Here is an 18,821-nt window from a genome sequence, read left to right on the forward strand (position 1 = left end):
GGCTGGTCTAACTACGCTTCTATAAAATTTATTATTACATTCGCCAACAAAGCTGAATTAACATTCAGGTATGGGTGAATTCATAATAATATGAATTCACTCATACCTGACTGTTATTTGTTTGTCACACTACAGTACTAAAGATATCTCGAAAAGTTTCCGATTGATTTCGATTCAATTTTATGGAAGGGTGAGCTATGGACAATAAAGATTTGAATGGATTTGGAAAATGGATAAAAAGGCGGATGCGCAGCCTTAATATTGTATGTTTGTCTGTCCGAAAGATATCTCCTTTTGAATGTGTAACCAACATTCAAAAGGATATGCATATCTGAAATGTTTTTACTTACTTGGGGAGTAAGTAAAAACATTGTTGTTGCTCTTGTTGGAGGTAGGAAAGGTCTCTGGAAGAGCATAAAAAGGTCTGGAAATGGTGTTTCACTTTGAGTTAAAGATACAGGAATTCAAGGAGAGGATATTTATGATTTATTTATAAGAATGAAAATGTAAAAAAAAAAAAAATTAATAATGCGCATGTTAAACAGTACAGAAAAATTATTTCTAATAAGACATTGCAAAACAAAAACTTCTTTCAGTTTTCTTCTGAAGATTGAAAAAGAAACCCACAAAATCACTTAACTAAATGTAAATACTTAGACGTAAACAAGTTACAAAGTGATTTTGTGGGTTTCTTTTTCAATAAAACATTGCATATTCATTTTCTTTTTCTTCAGTGAAACAAGGATCTATCTGATGTAGATTTTAGCACTTTCATTTTAACGTTTAGTTACGAATATAATGTTCACAACTTATGCGTGAGAGAAAAATGTTGCACGTATCCAGACCCGGATGCAAATTTAGGTCTTTGTTCTTTGCCTGTTTGTCCACTAAATAACTTCGAAAGATTCTTCTGAATTTTAACTGATCTTTGTGGTGGTCCAGGTTAAGGCCAGAAGAAACGTTCAAAGGGTCTTCAGGTGGATGTAGATCAAAATGATGACATTGAATCTACTTTTTCCAATTTTCGTGAACATTAAGGGACGAAACAGCTTCCCCTCTTTCTTTTGAATTTTGCACAAAAACTGCCAAAATCTTCATGACTTATTTCAACTAAATGACACAAAAAAATCTCTTACCCTGAAATATCTAATGCGGATCCGGAAGGCAGAGAGAAAAAAATGTCTGTCGTTCTCGACGTGTTGTACTTAACAGCTTCAGCGTTATTGTATTTCATTTTTTTTTTTTTATTACAAAAGGCTTTAGTATTACCATTTTAACCGTCACTCACATCAGCGTTCGTCATCTGTTATCACCGTTATCATTGTAACTAAATGAGGTTATGAACCATGAAAATAACAGGACTAGCCGCCTTTTTCCTAAGGATGCTCTCCACTTCCGACAATCGCCTCGAGATCCTTCAGAGCTGAGTTACTTCTACTTAAAACGAATCAGCAGGAGGAAACAACCTTTAATTTCCTTGTAGACAGAGAACAGGCTTTTATGCTGAACCCTAAGGACTACTGTTAAAGCCACTGTCCCATAACTCTCAACTTTATTGCTATATCCCTTCTGAGCAGAAGGCGCCGTGGCGGATAAATGATGAACTTCCTTTCAAAACAGATAAGAAGTCATTATCCTTCGTCTCCATTTCATCCTTTTGAGAGGATAAGAGACCCGGAGGAGAAGGCTGCTTCCCTTTCTCTTCCTCCTCTTTGTTATTCCCCATTTTCAGTCTCGTCAGTTATAGTGCTTAGAAAATGCACTGCAGTTCAACAGAACTTCGGAAACTATGCACGAGAATAGGTATAGCCAATTACCTGTTGATTTATTACTTAAATTAGGCTGTAAAGTGGCGTTAAGGAACAAATAAACGCGTAGACCATCGTCGGTGTCAACGACCAAGCATTAAAATTTAACAAATTATGGGAAACCTTGCGCTTGAATAAACGCACGTAACATACATTCAAAAGGCACTCATATAGAAAAAAAAAACGCATCAAAGTAAAGGGTAACCCGTTACTTTGTGATCGTTCAAAACTGTGAGATGCGATGCAATTCTGCACCCAGCAGTTTACACATCAAAAAGAGATTCGTGAAACAAATGAACATCTGAACTTGAATAACGGTCATCCTTGACAGATTTGGCGCCTATGTATCCGCAGATATCTCCACCAACACTGACATTCCGATATTCCCTGTAACATTCCCTCGTGCTTTTACTTTGTATATCTCCAGGGTGCATCGGTCAGGACCCAAATTATTTTAATACTGAAACAATGCTCGCCACCCATGACAACTTTGAAAAATATTATTCATAAAATTCGCCAAAATTCATTTCATCCTCCTCGGTTTATGCAAATAAGGTATCTATGAACGTGTTTCTTCAGCGTATTCAATCAAATTTAGATAAGACTGAATTCAAATTCAGATCGATCAATTCAATTTATTTCGGTATTACTTATGCATTAGTGTAAGTACAACTGCTCGCATGAATACACAATTAATTAGTATCAAGTACGTAGAATTTGAGTTCTGAGAATCGGCACGCGTGCAAAAAAAAAAAGTATTTGTGATACTCACATGGATAAGATTTAACAAAAGTTATAATTGATTTTATTCTTTTCTTCACCTTAGTTACCCTTGAGACTATTTCATAAAAACTTCAAACTCTGCTAGCAACCGAGAAAAACGGGAAGCAGATTATGGGTTTAAGTAGTTCATGAAAGATTTTAAGAGAATCAAAAGCTGCCAATGCAAAGGACACACAAGGTTATAAAACGAGAAGCCCCAAGATGAGTGAGCGAATGTTTATATTTCCTCATATAGCAGAATCTTAACTATTCCTGCTGGGGAGGTTTTTGTTCATATTTCATACATGGTGCTCATACTGTGAAAGCCTCCAGTGATATTCCGTAACATCTTATACCATCTTCCTGCTAGTGAAGAAAAGAAAGAGCGCATCTTATTTCAATGATCCTGACAGCGTGCTCGCAGAGGGGTTCGCCAGCGTATCTTATGTGGTGATTTGCAGGCATTACTAAAGGTTGTCTGCTGCATCCCTTCGGCTCCTAACTGAACATATACAGAACCTTCTAACCTGACTCTGTTCCCACTTCATTTCTTCGATCTGGTTGTCGTACAAATCCAGCTCCCTAGCGAATGGCTGAAAGGTTCCCAGTGCTTCTTGGCCTTATAGCCTAAAGCAGCTTTCATTATTCAATTTCCTGACACAATGTTAATAGCCATAACATTTCACATTCTTTCGATATGCTTACCACCAGAAGTCTTTGTATCCAGAATACTACATAGTGGTGAAAATGACGAGACTTCCAAATCTATGCATGTATGTATGTATATAAATATGCATATGTATACACACATACGCCTAGCGTAAACGTCGTTATTTAGATCACTGTGAGAAAAAAAAAAAAATATTTACCTACATGAAAAGTGGTTTTGATACTCTTGAATGCAGGAGGAAGTAAAAATAGAAAAATTCAATAAAATGGAAAGCTGGGGATTGGGGAAACTTCCAGCGTAGCTTAGAATAACTGTTCTTCTTTGAAGTTTATGAGGACAATTCATACCGCTGGAGGTTTTGAGAAATCCAATTTTTGCATGACTTCTACCCGGAGGTATAATACTTTTGAAATTAATGGAGAAAAAATATCATCCGACCTCGTACAAAATGTAGGCAATTTTCAATGATTTTCAGGCAAAAGTATAGTTCCCAAAAGTTTAAAGAGGTACAAAAACGACAGTGAAATTGTCTTTTAACAAAATTTTTTTCTTATTCCAGTTTTTGGAGCAATAAAGGTGCAATAAACACTCATTATATTAAATCACAAATATCACCAAATATGCTGGGGAATACAATCACCCATTAGAATTATAAATGATAAGTTCATTACCCCACCAAGACTCGAACCTTGGACTCTGGTTTAGTTACAGTGATAGGCGGTGGACGTGATGTTTCGGTTATCAAGAAAAGCCCAGGTTAAAGATATTCCTCAGGTATGGCGAAATCACTGTCAAATTTTAATGTATTAATATTTGTAAAAAAGAAAACTACGCGTGTATAAGTGACAAAACTATAAATCTCTCCCTAGTTTTTTTTTCTTTTTACACTACTTCAAAGGGAGAAGAAATCCTTAAGGGTATGATGCCTATAAGGTATACTATACTGCTACATTTCGACATACATAATTCTGATCCACATACGAAAGCACTGACAGTGCTATACCACGCTGCCTTCTCTTACGTGAACGGTAATAATAATGATATTACAAGAGCCATCATACCTTTTAGTACGGGCAATCCCTTTCCGAGGAAGAAGCCACAGCGCTGAAGTTTCCAGGGAGGTTCTCTTGGCCACATCGTAAAGGCCGTGCAGATTTCCAAAGGATCTCGCCTTCTTATCCCAATCCCTTCAGGATGCCTTCATACCCCAGGGGAAGGGGAGAGGGACCAAGGACTCACAAAGAGGCCATTAACTACCCTCAAAACACTTTCTTCTCAAAATGACCGAAATCTGCCGCTCGCAAAGCCACCTACCTACCTACTCTCTCCCAGGGCGTCCTTCCTTCCCTCCCTCCCTCGCCACGACGTCTATACAATCTTGCCCTATCCCATCTCACTTACCTACCCCACGAACCCGAAACCCCTTCCCCCTCCTTAGGTCTAACCATCCCATAATCCAGCCAATCCCTGCAATTTTGTTGGGATCGTCGTATGAATGTAAGCAGCCCTTTCATTTTCTCTCCGGGGCTTTAACTTCTGGTTATCATCGAAGACGATTTTCTTTGCCCACTCATCCAAACTTGGCTTTGCCAGATGGAACTTTTTCTTTCGCAGGTTTTTTCGTGGTTTAAATGTTATCGTGGTAACTACTTATTTCCTTATTTTCACAAGCAAGTATGTCAAAACCTTCAATAAAAAATACAGTGAATAATGGCTAATTTATTATTATTATTATTATTATTATTATTATTATTATTATTATTATTATTATTATTATTATATATTCATTATTATTATTTTATATTAAAAAAACCTCATGTCAATCTTATGTAGTAGTCTATAACGATCACTCATATTGCGTAAGAAGCTTACAAGAAAACAGAATACCAACTGAGCTAAGAAAATGGAAGTCATTCTAGATAGTGAATGAAACCAATACAATCAAATAAATAAATCAACACAAACACGAAACTAATGATTGTGACGAACCACTGACACAAAAGCATGAAGGCTTCAGGCCGAATTTAAAGCATTTCTTGACCTCACGACCATCAGTGCTGCACCTCAGCAGAATAATGTCTTAAAGCAGCTGCCAAGTGGTCAACAGGAAAATTTGCCGTTAGTTGCAATCATATCTACTGTTATCTGGAAAAAGCGAAGCCTCTCCTTGAGTGGTTGGTTTTCTCTGGAATGTGTTTTTCCCAGAAAAGGTCCAGCAATGGTGTAACACATTATGCGAACAATGAGTTGTTAATAGTTTTATTATATATACATATATACATTAATATATATAATTAACATATATATATATATATAATATATATATATATATATGTGTGTGTGTGATATATATATATATATATATATATATACATACATATATATATATATATATATATATATATATATATATATATATATATATATATATAATATCTTTACCACGAATAGTCAGAATCACTAGAAGTCTTAAGACTATTTTGTTTGTGGAATGTTATGCTTTTGCGATTATTGGTGTGAGAACTTAAATAATCACAAATTAGTATGTTAGGACGAACATTGTTCTAGCTCACGCGAGGATAAGTTGTGCATGCTTATTAATTGTTTACTGCAGATACTATCACTTTTTATGCATAATTTAATAGTTTATAATTAAAAAATTCAAAATATCTCCGGTGTCCGTTTAATCACCATGTTATAAATTTGGTTGTTAAATGTTATAGCAGTGGGCTATACCTTCAGAACCTTTGATTCATTTAAAACCAACGCCATAAACAGAGATCATAAAATAGAGAAAAACGTTCATTTCATATTTTAATCCAGATCTTGGCAAAGTTTTCTCACCATCTTCCACAATAAGCAAGGATTCTGGGGGTGTATTTCAGCATACCATATCAAGGGAACAGTAAATAGAAGATTTTGCAGTTGTGTGCTACCCTTTCCCTCAAAAATATGTGGGAAATACACGAGGTAACTTAATTTCTCTCCAAGTAAATTAAATCTGATGGAAGGCTTTAAATCTCCCAACACGAGGGGGACAGGTATTTGATAATGCAAAACATAGGGTCGCCTTTCTTATCTCTCTGCTGACCCTAGCACAAATCACGCGGATACTACCATTACAGCATACCAATACTCAACGCTAGAGAATTTAAAATGGAAATTCCAAAACAAAACCCGATAACAATACGAAATCGACTTATGTAGTGAAGGTGTTGTGTTCAAAGTTTGAGTGAAATTATTAAGAAAATTACAAAGTTCCTATAGTCAGTAAAAGTACTGCATCTGGAATTCGTTGCCATGAATTTCAGAAATGGAAATCTAGACTTGGAACGACAACTGTGTATAAATTACATGTATTTATTTCTTCAGTTTCTCTCTCTCTCTCTCTCTCTCTCTCTCTCTCTCTCTCTCTCTCTCTCTCTCTCTCTGAACATCCTAGTAAATCAATATACAACGTTGCTATATATACTTCCATCATAAAAGTTAATCGTTTATAATAATAAAACAAATTTTTATAACCTACATGACGAACTTCATCTTTTTCATAAAATTACATTTCTCTTTGTTTGAGACCAAAACGCTCTCAGGCAACTGTACAAGGAAAGCTCCAGTTAAAATGTACGTTTTAAGTCACACCTCACACTCTGTGTTTGTACTATGTCTGTGTATATGTATGTATGAGTATGTATGTAGGTTAGTATATGCGCACGTATATATGTATGCATGTATGTGTACTGTGATTTCATTTTTCTCTTTTTTCTCCTTCAACTGCAATAAAACCATGGCCTAACCCATGCAATCTCTGAATACGCTATAGCATCTACAAATTTATCTCTACCTCTCCCCTCCCCACCGTATTTTTCTCTTTCTCTTTTACAGACAAACACACGAGCGCACACGCACGTACGAAACGATAAATGGAGGAGAGGGAGATACTTAAGGTGGCACAGTGGCGGCCAAAGGGAAAAATCATGACGGTGATCTATATAGAGTTTCCACATATGGCTTTGCATACATTATTCATAATCACCATCCCCAGTATCGAGAGATGGAGCATCTTTGAAATTTAGTGGGCTGAAGAAGATGAAGGGATGCACCAAGACTCCCATTTTGTTAACCACTTTGCGTCCTTCATATTTCTCTCGAAGCCCCCCCACCCCCGTGCCTCGATTTGCTGATCCTCACGCACACGCGCACACACACACACACACACACACACACATAATCACACACGAAAGTCTGTGAATTCCATTAAAAATCCAAATACAATGTCCAGCTTCTCTGCGGGATTATGGTATAATTTGTTTTCTGGGAGGACTCCAAAACTTCGGTTAACAAATGTATATAAACTTCTGTTTTTGACCGCAGAACTTGAAGTAAGTGAAAGCGAGAGAAAAAGAAGAAAGAACGAGAATTTTGGCAGGGAAAAACTAGTAATTGTGATGATGACTAGCAGAAAGATAAAATAACAAAAGAGAAATTACTTAAACGAGAGAGAGAGAGAGAGAGAGAGAGAGAGAGAGAGAGAGAGAGAGAGAGAGAGAGATGTACTATGACGAGGGTTTGGAGAAATGGAAAAACAACTTTAGCAAAGGACTCGCTATGTTACTTCTGAGATGTCCAAGTTTAAGATAGGAGAAGCACAATCAAAGAATAACATCGACCCCTCATTAAAAGAAAAGGAAAACAAAAACAGGAAATGAACACAACCTGACAAAGAAAACATTACCAAATTTATTACATTTACAACACACAATACCAACATATATATATATATATATATATATATATATATATATAAAATATATAAAATATATATATACATATATATATATATATATTATATATATATATATAGATACATATATATAATATATATATATATATATATATATATATATATAGCTATATATATATATATATTATACACATAGAGATATATATACCACACACAACATATATATATATATATATAATATATATATATATATATATATATATGAAATTGTAATAGCCACAAAAGCCCTCTTAGTTTCTCAAATTCTTTGCTGTTTGGTGATACGCTTGCCACTATGAAGCCATGCGCTCCAGCTTCAAAGATATTTGAAGAAATCATGATGTCTGGTAGCGGGAAACGATCCCGCGACACCATAATCACGACGAGATCACCTTGCCGACCTGACCACGTGCAAGGTGACCTTGCCGTGATTATGGTGTCGTGGGATCGTTTCCCGCTACCAGACATCAAGATTTCTTCAAATATCTTTGAAGTTGGAGCTCAAGCTTTGTAGTGACAAAAAAAGAGAAAAGAATTTGAGAAGTTAAGAGGGCATTGTGGCTATTACAATTTCATAAGCATCTGGTAAAAATTACAAATAGATTCTAAACACACACACACACACACACACACTCACACATATATGCGCAGTCTAATGCTCATAAATAACAAAGGCACTATGGATGTGAGAGGACTGTTATCCTCAGGGATGGAAGATTATGAGAATCAGAGGAAACAAGAGCATCATATTTCCGAAACTTCCAACGGTAACATAACTAGTGGATTAACAGGGGTTACAAGCTCACCGGAGGAAAAGAGAAGATATACCAACTTAGCTCAAAGGACCACTGGCCAAAATATTGCCAGCAAAGAGACAACCTTGCTGTGAAGAGTAGCACGCTATAGAGAAAAGGGAGGGGTTGATCCGCTGAACAAATGAATTACCTTAGATTGAACCCCATCGACAAGGGAGTACTGTGGTAGGCACGAGCGGATAAAACAGAATGAATTTGAAATGAAAATTTGAAAAAAATTTTCTTTTTCAATAGCTGGGACTATGTGACCCTTCAAAGTTGAACGCGAAATGATCTCAAAATACTAATACGTGTGATAAGAAGAAATACTTTCAAATAAAACAATTGAGGAATTGATTAGATCGCGAGATAGACATTCGAACAGCATCTGTCTAACGGTACTGAATTTTATTCAGGCATGCTTTCAAGATCAGAAATGTTAGACGAAGAGAGAATAAATCGAGACTGAGTGGATAGCACATACAGGGTTGGACGGTAATGGTAAGATAAATATGCAGGACTGAATGATATGTAAAAACATGACCAGAAAAAGAGACAGACCCTATGGGCCACTGCCCAGAAGGAAGAAAAGGGTGGAGTCTCTTAGGACACTAGGTACGAAACAGCAGATAGTATGTTCGTTAAATGAAAAAAATTAGGTTACATATTGCTTTGGAAGGAAGAGATGTGCATCTATTAACAGGCATTTTTGCTAAGTCAGTTTTATGCCAATACAATTCTTTTGTTTTGACACAAAAAATCAAGATAAACCAAAAATAAGGTTTTTCTAAAAAAATTAAAGAGTGAAATTCAATTCAAAAAAATGAGCACACCAATAGCAGACTGAACTACTAAACTCCTAACAATTTACAGATAGTGGAATTAAAACAGGTTTACAAAAACTTCTTTAAGCATCTCAAAGATGTTTTTCTTTGTTAAATGATGGAAATTATAGTCCACACCTATCTCATGAGGGGTTCAATCAGTCAATGAATTAGTTTAAGTTGAGTATTGATCTAAATTGAACTTGTCTGAGCAAATTTTACAAGAAGCTAAATTTTGTCTATTACAATCCAGTCTATCAAATTACCTAGGAGAGACAACTGAGATTTACAGGGGTGTTGCAGTAAATTGGTCAACTTTGACTTGAACCACAAAGAATTCAGTCCTTATCATATTCATCAAAAGTTTACTTTGCATCTCTTATGACATACAGTATTATGAAGAACTTCAAGGGAATCGAAATAGAAACTTACTCTCAACACAAAATATACATAACACGCTCTGATCGACAATATGAATCCTTCATAGGATACTTCAGGGTGATACCTTCTTTCATTCGTTCACCAAAATACCCAAATGCAAATCTAAGCACCTAAACATTACCAATTAAGAGCTCAGTTCCTCTCGTCTCCGAATAAATTAATATTCCTTAAGGACAACTTGCCCTTTGCTAAGGAAGGTCAGGCTCGTATTTCATCAAACACATTCTCCAGATAAAAACGATCCCTCCACAGATCAAATTTATTTCATTTAAACTATTTGGCGATTCAGCTGTGTTGTCGCTCAACACTATCAAGTGGTCTACAGAATGTTGAAATGCTTGCAATGCTAACCATTCATTATGACGGTTCTGTACTACGTATGTATGGCTTACTAATGGTACGTATCCTACAGATCTCTCTCTCGCCTCTCAATATGTCAAATCCCCTCTCTCGAAATACATCCAATAACTTCGTCTACTAATCGGTTATTTCTCCCAAAATCTCCAATCTCCTCTCTCTCTTATTCTCTTTTCTTTTTATATATATATATATATATATTTATATATATATATATATATATATATATCTATATATATATATATATATATATACACTATCACATACGCCATGATATTTCTATATTTACAAACTTTAAGCCATAAATGTCGTTTAATGCCCAATTCGCTCTACTTCTGGAATATCACCGAAGGAGAATTATAACTGATAAACGATTCGGTATCTGGGAGACTCGAACGTCCGGCAGTACAGATCGACGACTTTCAATAGAGTAGGTTATCAAGAAAAGTATAAGTTGATACCAACTGTGCCGTGCACACACACACACACACATATAAACTTACATCTTTCATCGTCACTACGTGGTACCAACTTCTAGCTATAAAACAACATCCGACAATCACATCCTTTTAAACAAAAGGAAACCAGAAAGAAAAGAGGAATTTTCGTATGGCTACTCGTCCAAGAGCAACGTCAGCGGATCCAATTAAGAAGCGAGTCTTTTAAGCATGTTGGATCCTCTCTTTCATATACTGGGGGAGGGAATACAATATTGCAAGAGTATCTCAGCTTCATGGCTCAGTATTATCAGCGATTACGGCAATTCTCTTCACTTTTCAAGTTGTGAAAGAGGAAGAGACGGGGAAAATGTGCACCATTCGTCTTGGAAAGTGGATTGTTGCCTTCACAGTTGTACACCAAGATCTCTGGAAAGGCAGCGTAGAGGAGGCAGGCGCTTCAAGAAAGAACTTGACTAGGATGGAAAATACAGTTCTTATGATTATAAGATTTTACACCTGCTTCAAAATGAGTTTAATATAGCCTTTTTATTCTGCAATCATTTACATATTAGATATTACTTAATGTCTTTACTGACAGTGATCCCGACGTAACGAAATGATGCACAAGATCAAGACCAATTTTATGATAATCAGGAAAGACAGATAAAACTTATATATTGTTAGCATACACATATAATATGTACATAAACAGAGAAAGAATAACAACAAGAAAAAATGTAAAATAGAAGAGCACGGTATTCAGTTGTATCTCGGACGCATGACGCTATAGATAAATACCAGAAGAATACGCAAGTGGAACTTCAGCAAAGGAAAAAGTCAGGATCATTCGAAGAAGTCATAGGCACTCGAGGAGGAGATAAACAGATGGAACGATTAGCCGTGGAGGAAGGAAAGGCGTGGTGGAGGAAAGAGCAAGATAAAGTGCTTCCTATGTAAATCTAAATACAATAATGCCCTTTGGAGTCATAAATAACAAGTCACATTCTCACAGTGATATCCCAAGCTAAGTGATCCTGGGTAAGGAGGTGCCCACTTATTATGTAAATTCAGTTTTCGTTTTTTTCCTCTCCCTTCTTTTCAAGTGGAAAAGTTGTGTGTGTGTGTGTGTGTGTGAGAGAGTGAGTGAGAGAGAGGCGAGAGAGAGAGAGAGAGAGAGAGAGAGATCCTTCCCATCCACTCTTTTTCCCTTATACATTCCTCTCATCTTCATTAATCTTCCTGTCAACCACATAGAAACTAACCTACATTAAATATATAGGATGAGGCTTCACTCCCAGTTTCAAGAAAAGCACCCGAGTGAAAATTTACAAGAGATGACTTAGGATCAAAGGAAATGTGACTGGAAAGGACCACGATATTGATAATGTCCATGATGATGACTAAGACACTGAATCAGCAACTCCAATGCCCAGGTATAAACCTCTCAGTTCTATACCCGAACGTCCATCAGAGTCAAAGTGGTTAAGGAGCAAGTTGCAGGAATGTAATTTTTTATGGAAGATGGTACGAAACAGTCGTTACTACAGGCCAAGCTTGAGTTTAAGAATAAGATGAGAATAATGAAATACAAAACTGTGTACAGTAAAATATTTACAATGTGTTTTGCATAATAATTAATAATGTTATTTGATAACTTTTGCCAGAATGAAACAACCTCAAATATTTTGGGCATATTACTATTTCATCACTCTCTTTTTGCAAATGAAAAGAACACTGCGGAGTATGTTATTCGCTTTTCCATTCCAGTTAAGCTTCAAATTGGAAATTGAGCTGGACTGCACACAACAGTTTTGTAGGAAAATAGAAGAGATGCACTGCCTGGGCTATGGAACATTCCTTGATAAGGATTAGCGTTGTAACTTCGGACTCTTTATACTTCCGATAATTGATAGGGAAAGTCACACATTGTATAAAATGATTATATTCCGAGTAGTTTTAATCCCAAAACAATGGCAAGCCTTCTTCAAACTAAGATACCACATAAAGGAAAAAAAATAATGCATTCTTTACGTATATACAAAAAACTGTTTCTCATTACTTGTTGGAAGGTCAAACACTGGATCATTAATTTTGTTAATCGAACGATAACTGAAGATTTGGACTTCAGTCAGATAAAAAATTTATACCGATTTCCCAAATAACTTAAAAATAGAATATAAAACTTTATCTTCCTAAGTCCAGTTAAAATTACGTGAAACGGTGAAAACCCCTTTTGAGCAAACGAATGTCATCTTTTCTTCTGGAGGCGCAGCACAGGGGTGAGCTCACTCAACTGAGGGACCCGCATTCGATTCTCTAACCGGAAGAGACGAGATGAATCGACATCATGCCTAAAATCTAATATGTTCCCCTTGAATTGAATTGAATTGAATTGAAAATAGATTTTAGGCAAATGCCAAAAAGCACTGGGACATTTGAGGTCATTCAGCGCTGGAAATTAAATTGGGGGTAGGCAGGTTTGACAGGGGTAACAGGAGGAAAATCTCGCTGTTGCACTATGTAATAATTGTTAGGAGAGGGTGGATGGCAAGATGGAAGAGATAATATGAACAGAGGTACAGCAAAAGGAACGAAAGGGGTTGGAGCTTGGGCCCGAAGGCACGCTGCACTATCCCCTTACAGGGGATCCCCTCGATGTATGTCGCAGTTAGGGTGGCGTTTAAGAGAGGAGAGGAGAGAAAATCTCAACGGGGGAGCCTCGACGAGGTAGTCCTCACAAGATAGGAGTGAAGCTATTCATAGAATATCCATTAATTAGTCTCCCTGTCCTCTGCTTTACACAGAAAATAAATAAGACATTAAGGATTAGAACGCAGGAGCAGAAAAACATCAAGTGACAGCTTGAAAAAGTTCTCTTTAAATAATATGCGACGATATAAGCAACAATAAAAGGAGAGCAACTATTCAGTACCAGAGAATATTTCATATTCTTGATAGCATGTAAATTATGAATCCAACCAACCATTATTCAATATATAGTATATATATATATGTATATATATATATATATATATATATAATATATATTCATATCTATATATATATATATATATATATATATATATATATATTATATATATATTTATATAGTTAGGTATATATATTAATTCCGAGATAGAGCGAATTAGATATTAAAGGACATTTGTAGTTTGATATATATATATATATATATATATATATATATATATTATATATATATATATATATATATATATATATATAATATATATATATATCAAACTACAAATGTCCTTTAATATCTAATTCGCTCTACCTCGGGAATTAATAATATTTTCATATATGCTTAACCGAGGGGGAATTTATCAAGCGATAATAGAATTGGCGATCGACAGGCGCGAACCAGCGACCTCCCAATTCCAGGACTGTTTTAGCTTCACTGCCAGTCCTAGAATTGGGAGGTCGCTGTTTCGCGCCTGTCGATCGCCAATTCTATTATCGCTTAATAAATTCCCCCTCGGTTAAACATATATGAAAATATATTAATTCCAGAGTTAGAGCGAATTGAGATATTAATGGACATTTGTAGTTTGATATATGTAATGAATCAGGTAATGTGATAGACATATATATGCTTTCTATTCTCTCGAATCACTGAAAAAGGTTTGGATTAATAAGTTTCATCTTATCAAGAATATGAAATATTCACAGATATAATATGTATGTAGTATGTATGATGTATTTATGTGTGTATATTATATATATATATATAGACTATATATATATATATATATTATATATAATATATATATATATATATGTTTTAGTGCATGTCTTTGTTACTCGGTAGGTTACTGGCAGTCCTCGCCAAGCTTCTCATAGCTATGATTGTTTCGGCAATAATAGGAAACCATTAAATAAACAAGAGAAACGTTAAATACAATGAAATAACTTAATTTTCTGGGTCTGCGAGGAAGAAAATTGTTCTGGTAAAGCTGTTTGTTTATAGGGGTAGACCAAGAGAAAGTTGGTAGAAGTACTGGGAACTGTTAAAATCCAAAGCCAACACAGTATTGGAGAACTGAACGAAAAGCCGATAATCTTCGCTCACAATTACGAAACATCGAGATTCCTTATGAAATATATTTCGCGTAAAAGTGCACCCTAATATACCTTATGAAACATATCTTTCCTTTCATTTTGATCATTGTGAGTCAAGGACGTTTAGCTAATGTCTGGAGTCTGCAAGGTATAAAGCAAGGGTTCTTAACAGGGTGTATCCATACCCCTTAGGGGTCTGAGAATCATATGCTGGGGGTATAGGACTTGATCTCTGGATATTTTTATATATTTGATTTTAGTGTGTCAATGTTTACATGGGTACATTTTGTAAATAAATAACTATATAAAACAATAAATGCTTTTGATTTTCTTATATGTTCTACTCCTAGCCATTCATACCTAAAGTATGTCTTAACTAAGTATATTAAGTTAAACTGTCAATAAATAGGACTTAAGTGGACTTAAGCAAAAGGGGTATGGAACCATTTTGGGCAATTCATTGGGGGACTGGAGTCATCAAAAGGTTAAGAAACCCTAGTGTATAGTGTTCGTAAAATTCTATATTTTCATTATAATTCTTGTAATACATCCAGCTACCTAACTATTTATCTATCTACATCTATCTATGTCAGCAGAACTCATAGAAGACACTCTTAAGCAAGCACAGTATTACAGAATTAAATATTAAGAAAATTATATTATATTCCTCAGCGTAACACATGCCACATCTAGGAAACAGATCTAAGCTGCCAACGGATAAGGCACCACTGAAAGTTACCGATGCAATCTACAAAAGCATAACAATAAAAGAGGATGGAGCTTAAGTTTTCTTTCCACTGTGAGGGAAAACTGCCTGAAGTGACAAGGAATGCCTTGCCATTAGAGCTTTAATCTAGAAGCACGAAAAATTCTTAACTGTCTAGAAATAACCAATAAATAATATCAGTTCTTTTTTCGTTATTACGTAAATAAAAATATCGTAAACGAAGAAATAAAATAAGGAAAGGATATAAAATCAACCCGAATACACCGTGATTCCGCCCATAAGTGATTTTCATATTTAAAATAACATGAAAAATCCGCATACTATTAAAAAAACGTTACAAGCATTGCTAAAAATCATTACACGTATACTGAAAAATGATCTGAAGATATAATTGTTTACTGTACAATTCATCATCACGATCGCATCTAACGCCATGCGATGTAAAGGCCTTTGTGAACCTCTGCATCTCATGTCTTTGCTGCGCTTTACTTCCACAAATCTCCACTCATATCTGGCCTCTCGTTTCATAGTTCTCATCCAAATAGTTCTGTTTCATCCGACTCTTTTGCTGTCCACTGGAGCCCAGTTGACGCCATCATGAACTATTTTCTACAGTGCCGCGAGAGGGACATCTTTATCTTCCCTTCCCTTCATAATTATCTCACGTTCATATGGAATTGCAGCAATGATCCTCACGGAACAATTTCTAACCCTATCCTACCGTCTGACATCTAATCTTCTCGAAGTCTTATTCTTAAACGAGCTAAATTATTTTTAGATATGTATTCATTGTTATACCAGGATTCCTAATCAAACAATTCCCATCTGGAAACAAAAGAAAATAAACCTTAGTAATGCGAAAGTTTTGTGTTCACTTGTGCCTGTTTAAAAGGGATTCCGCTGTCACCTTTCCCACACATACACCCATACACATGGACACACACACACACACACACACACACATAGACACATACACACAAAAGAAACACAGACTATTTTACTAGTCTCAAAAACAGCAAACAAGAAACAGTGCCAAGACTCACATAGTTCAGTGATGATCTTTCGTTTGATGAGGTCGATGCCATTCTTCATGAAAGCCCGCGTGTCCATGCAAGACCAATAGAAGGTCTTGAGTTTCCATTCGAAGCTGTTCACGTCCTCGGGCTCATCCATTGTGTCCAACAACTCACGCATCTCGGCAAGGGCTGCACCAACGATATGAAAAAGAGAAAAAAAGAGGGCGCTCTAAGCAAACTTTCGTCCATGCAGTGAAAAGATAAAGGATTTGATCTGATTGTAAAACTTCCACGAGGCGTTACTCGAACGCTCTTCAGCCTGATAATAAAATAGATGGTGTGTTCATGTAATGGAACGGATATTCTGTTGGCAAAGCAAGAATGGGGTTAAAAGAAAAACATCATTAAGTATGAACTTTACGTCTTCTTTTGCCTAATATCCTTACGTTTCTCTCCGAAGACTATTTATTAGAAAAACACACAGGCCATAAGTTATTTTACACTCCAACAACCTCAGCTATAGAGACAATATTGCATGGTAACGGACAGTGTAAGATAAAAATAAACTCCAATAAATGCTTAATATTAATGTATATATGAAGAGCCGATTATGAAAAGGATACGTCTCTTCTTAACAGAACTGTCATAAAAATAATTATCAAGTGCTAGAAACTTAGCAAATCACCTTTCATGGTGGAGATGGGATGATGTCGATTCTGAATACAGAGCCTGTATTCAACAGGAATATGTATAGTAAAGTAAAATGGAAATCAACTCTTGATAGCACAAACGATATAGGTTCACCTTCCTGACTAAGGTGGATGCACTTACATACATACATTCCCTTGGCTGTTCCTTATTACCTATACAAAGTGAAGTCGATGCTAAGGGGTACATAGATTAATATTTCTGAAGAAAAATATTTTATATAAATATATATACATATATATATATATATATATATATATATATATATATATATATATATGTATATATATATATATATACACACACACACACACACATATATATATATATATATATATATATATATATAGATATATATATATATATAATATGTATATATATACATTATGTGTATATATTTATGTATATCTATACATTATATTAAGTACGTACGTGTATTTATTTAAAAGCAGATAGCCTTGAGAAGATTAAAACAATTTTTGCTGAAAGTGGAAAGCTTTTTAAAAAGGAGATATCAATATATTTTTTTTATAAAGAGTGAAAAAGCTCGTATAAGAAACACACCTATATCTCACTAAAAATGTAGAGGAAATAGATAAAAATACTATATTCCATACTAACATACATACGCACTATAAAAGGACATATATGGTTAATGGTGTAAATACATAATAGGAACTATTAAAAACATGAAAAGATAAAACAAAAAATATTTAAACTAATAACTTTTTCAGCAAGTAAATGGATTAAAAGAAATAAAAAATGAAAAAGAAGTAGAAACGTTGGGTAGTCCAAAAATCTCTGAACACATTTTTTCTCGCGCTCAATATCAACTACGATATAAACGCATTCGTACCCAAGAGCATGCACATATAAATCACACAAACAAATGCATGAACGTATATGAAATATATTTACAAATCACACATATTTGACTTCTGACTGAATAAAAAAAAGAGAAGACGTGATAGCTGCTAATAATGAATCAAAGGTTAATGGCAAGAAAACGGTTGAAAGCAATCAAGAAATTAAACTTGAAATAAATAAGAGATGGAGATTTCCAGGAAAATCTGGGGTCAAACGCAACCAGTGGAGAAATCTGAGATGGAGGATAGTTTTCCATAAAAAGGATGAATGTGTAGATTTCCCCTAAAATAGTAATTATTTTGATGTCCTCTGTACTCAAAATGAAACCATGAAATAAGAAATAAAATACTATTTAAAAACAACAAGAGTATAATACGAAAAAATGAAATCCTTCGTTTGCAATAAGAATCCAAAAATATGGAAAACCCTCAAGGAAATGCTTATCGTTAACGTATGTTTCCCTCAAGGAAAAGCTTATCACTAACGTATGTTTTTACGAGATATTGCTGGCTTATAATGTGAACCAGATTCAGCTTGCATGCCTTTG

At 35.1% G+C, this 18,821-nt stretch overlaps 1 protein-coding gene across 2 annotated transcripts in view; it reads right to left on the reverse strand.

Moving 5' to 3' along the window:
- LOC135217201 (endothelin-converting enzyme 1-like) overlaps positions 1-18,821 on the reverse strand; it is a 261,206-nt gene that overhangs the window by 216,863 nt on the left and 25,522 nt on the right. For both annotated transcript variants that reach the window (XM_064252934.1, XM_064252933.1), the window contains exon 2: positions 16,727-16,888. In XM_064252934.1, coding sequence (XP_064109004.1) covers positions 16,727-16,888 — 162 coding nt within the window. The remainder of the gene's footprint in view (positions 1-16,726; positions 16,889-18,821) is intronic.

This window comes from Macrobrachium nipponense, chromosome 7, assembly GCF_015104395.2.
Source record: "Macrobrachium nipponense isolate FS-2020 chromosome 7, ASM1510439v2, whole genome shotgun sequence".
In the NCBI taxonomy this organism is placed as follows: domain Eukaryota; kingdom Metazoa; phylum Arthropoda; class Malacostraca; order Decapoda; family Palaemonidae; genus Macrobrachium; species Macrobrachium nipponense.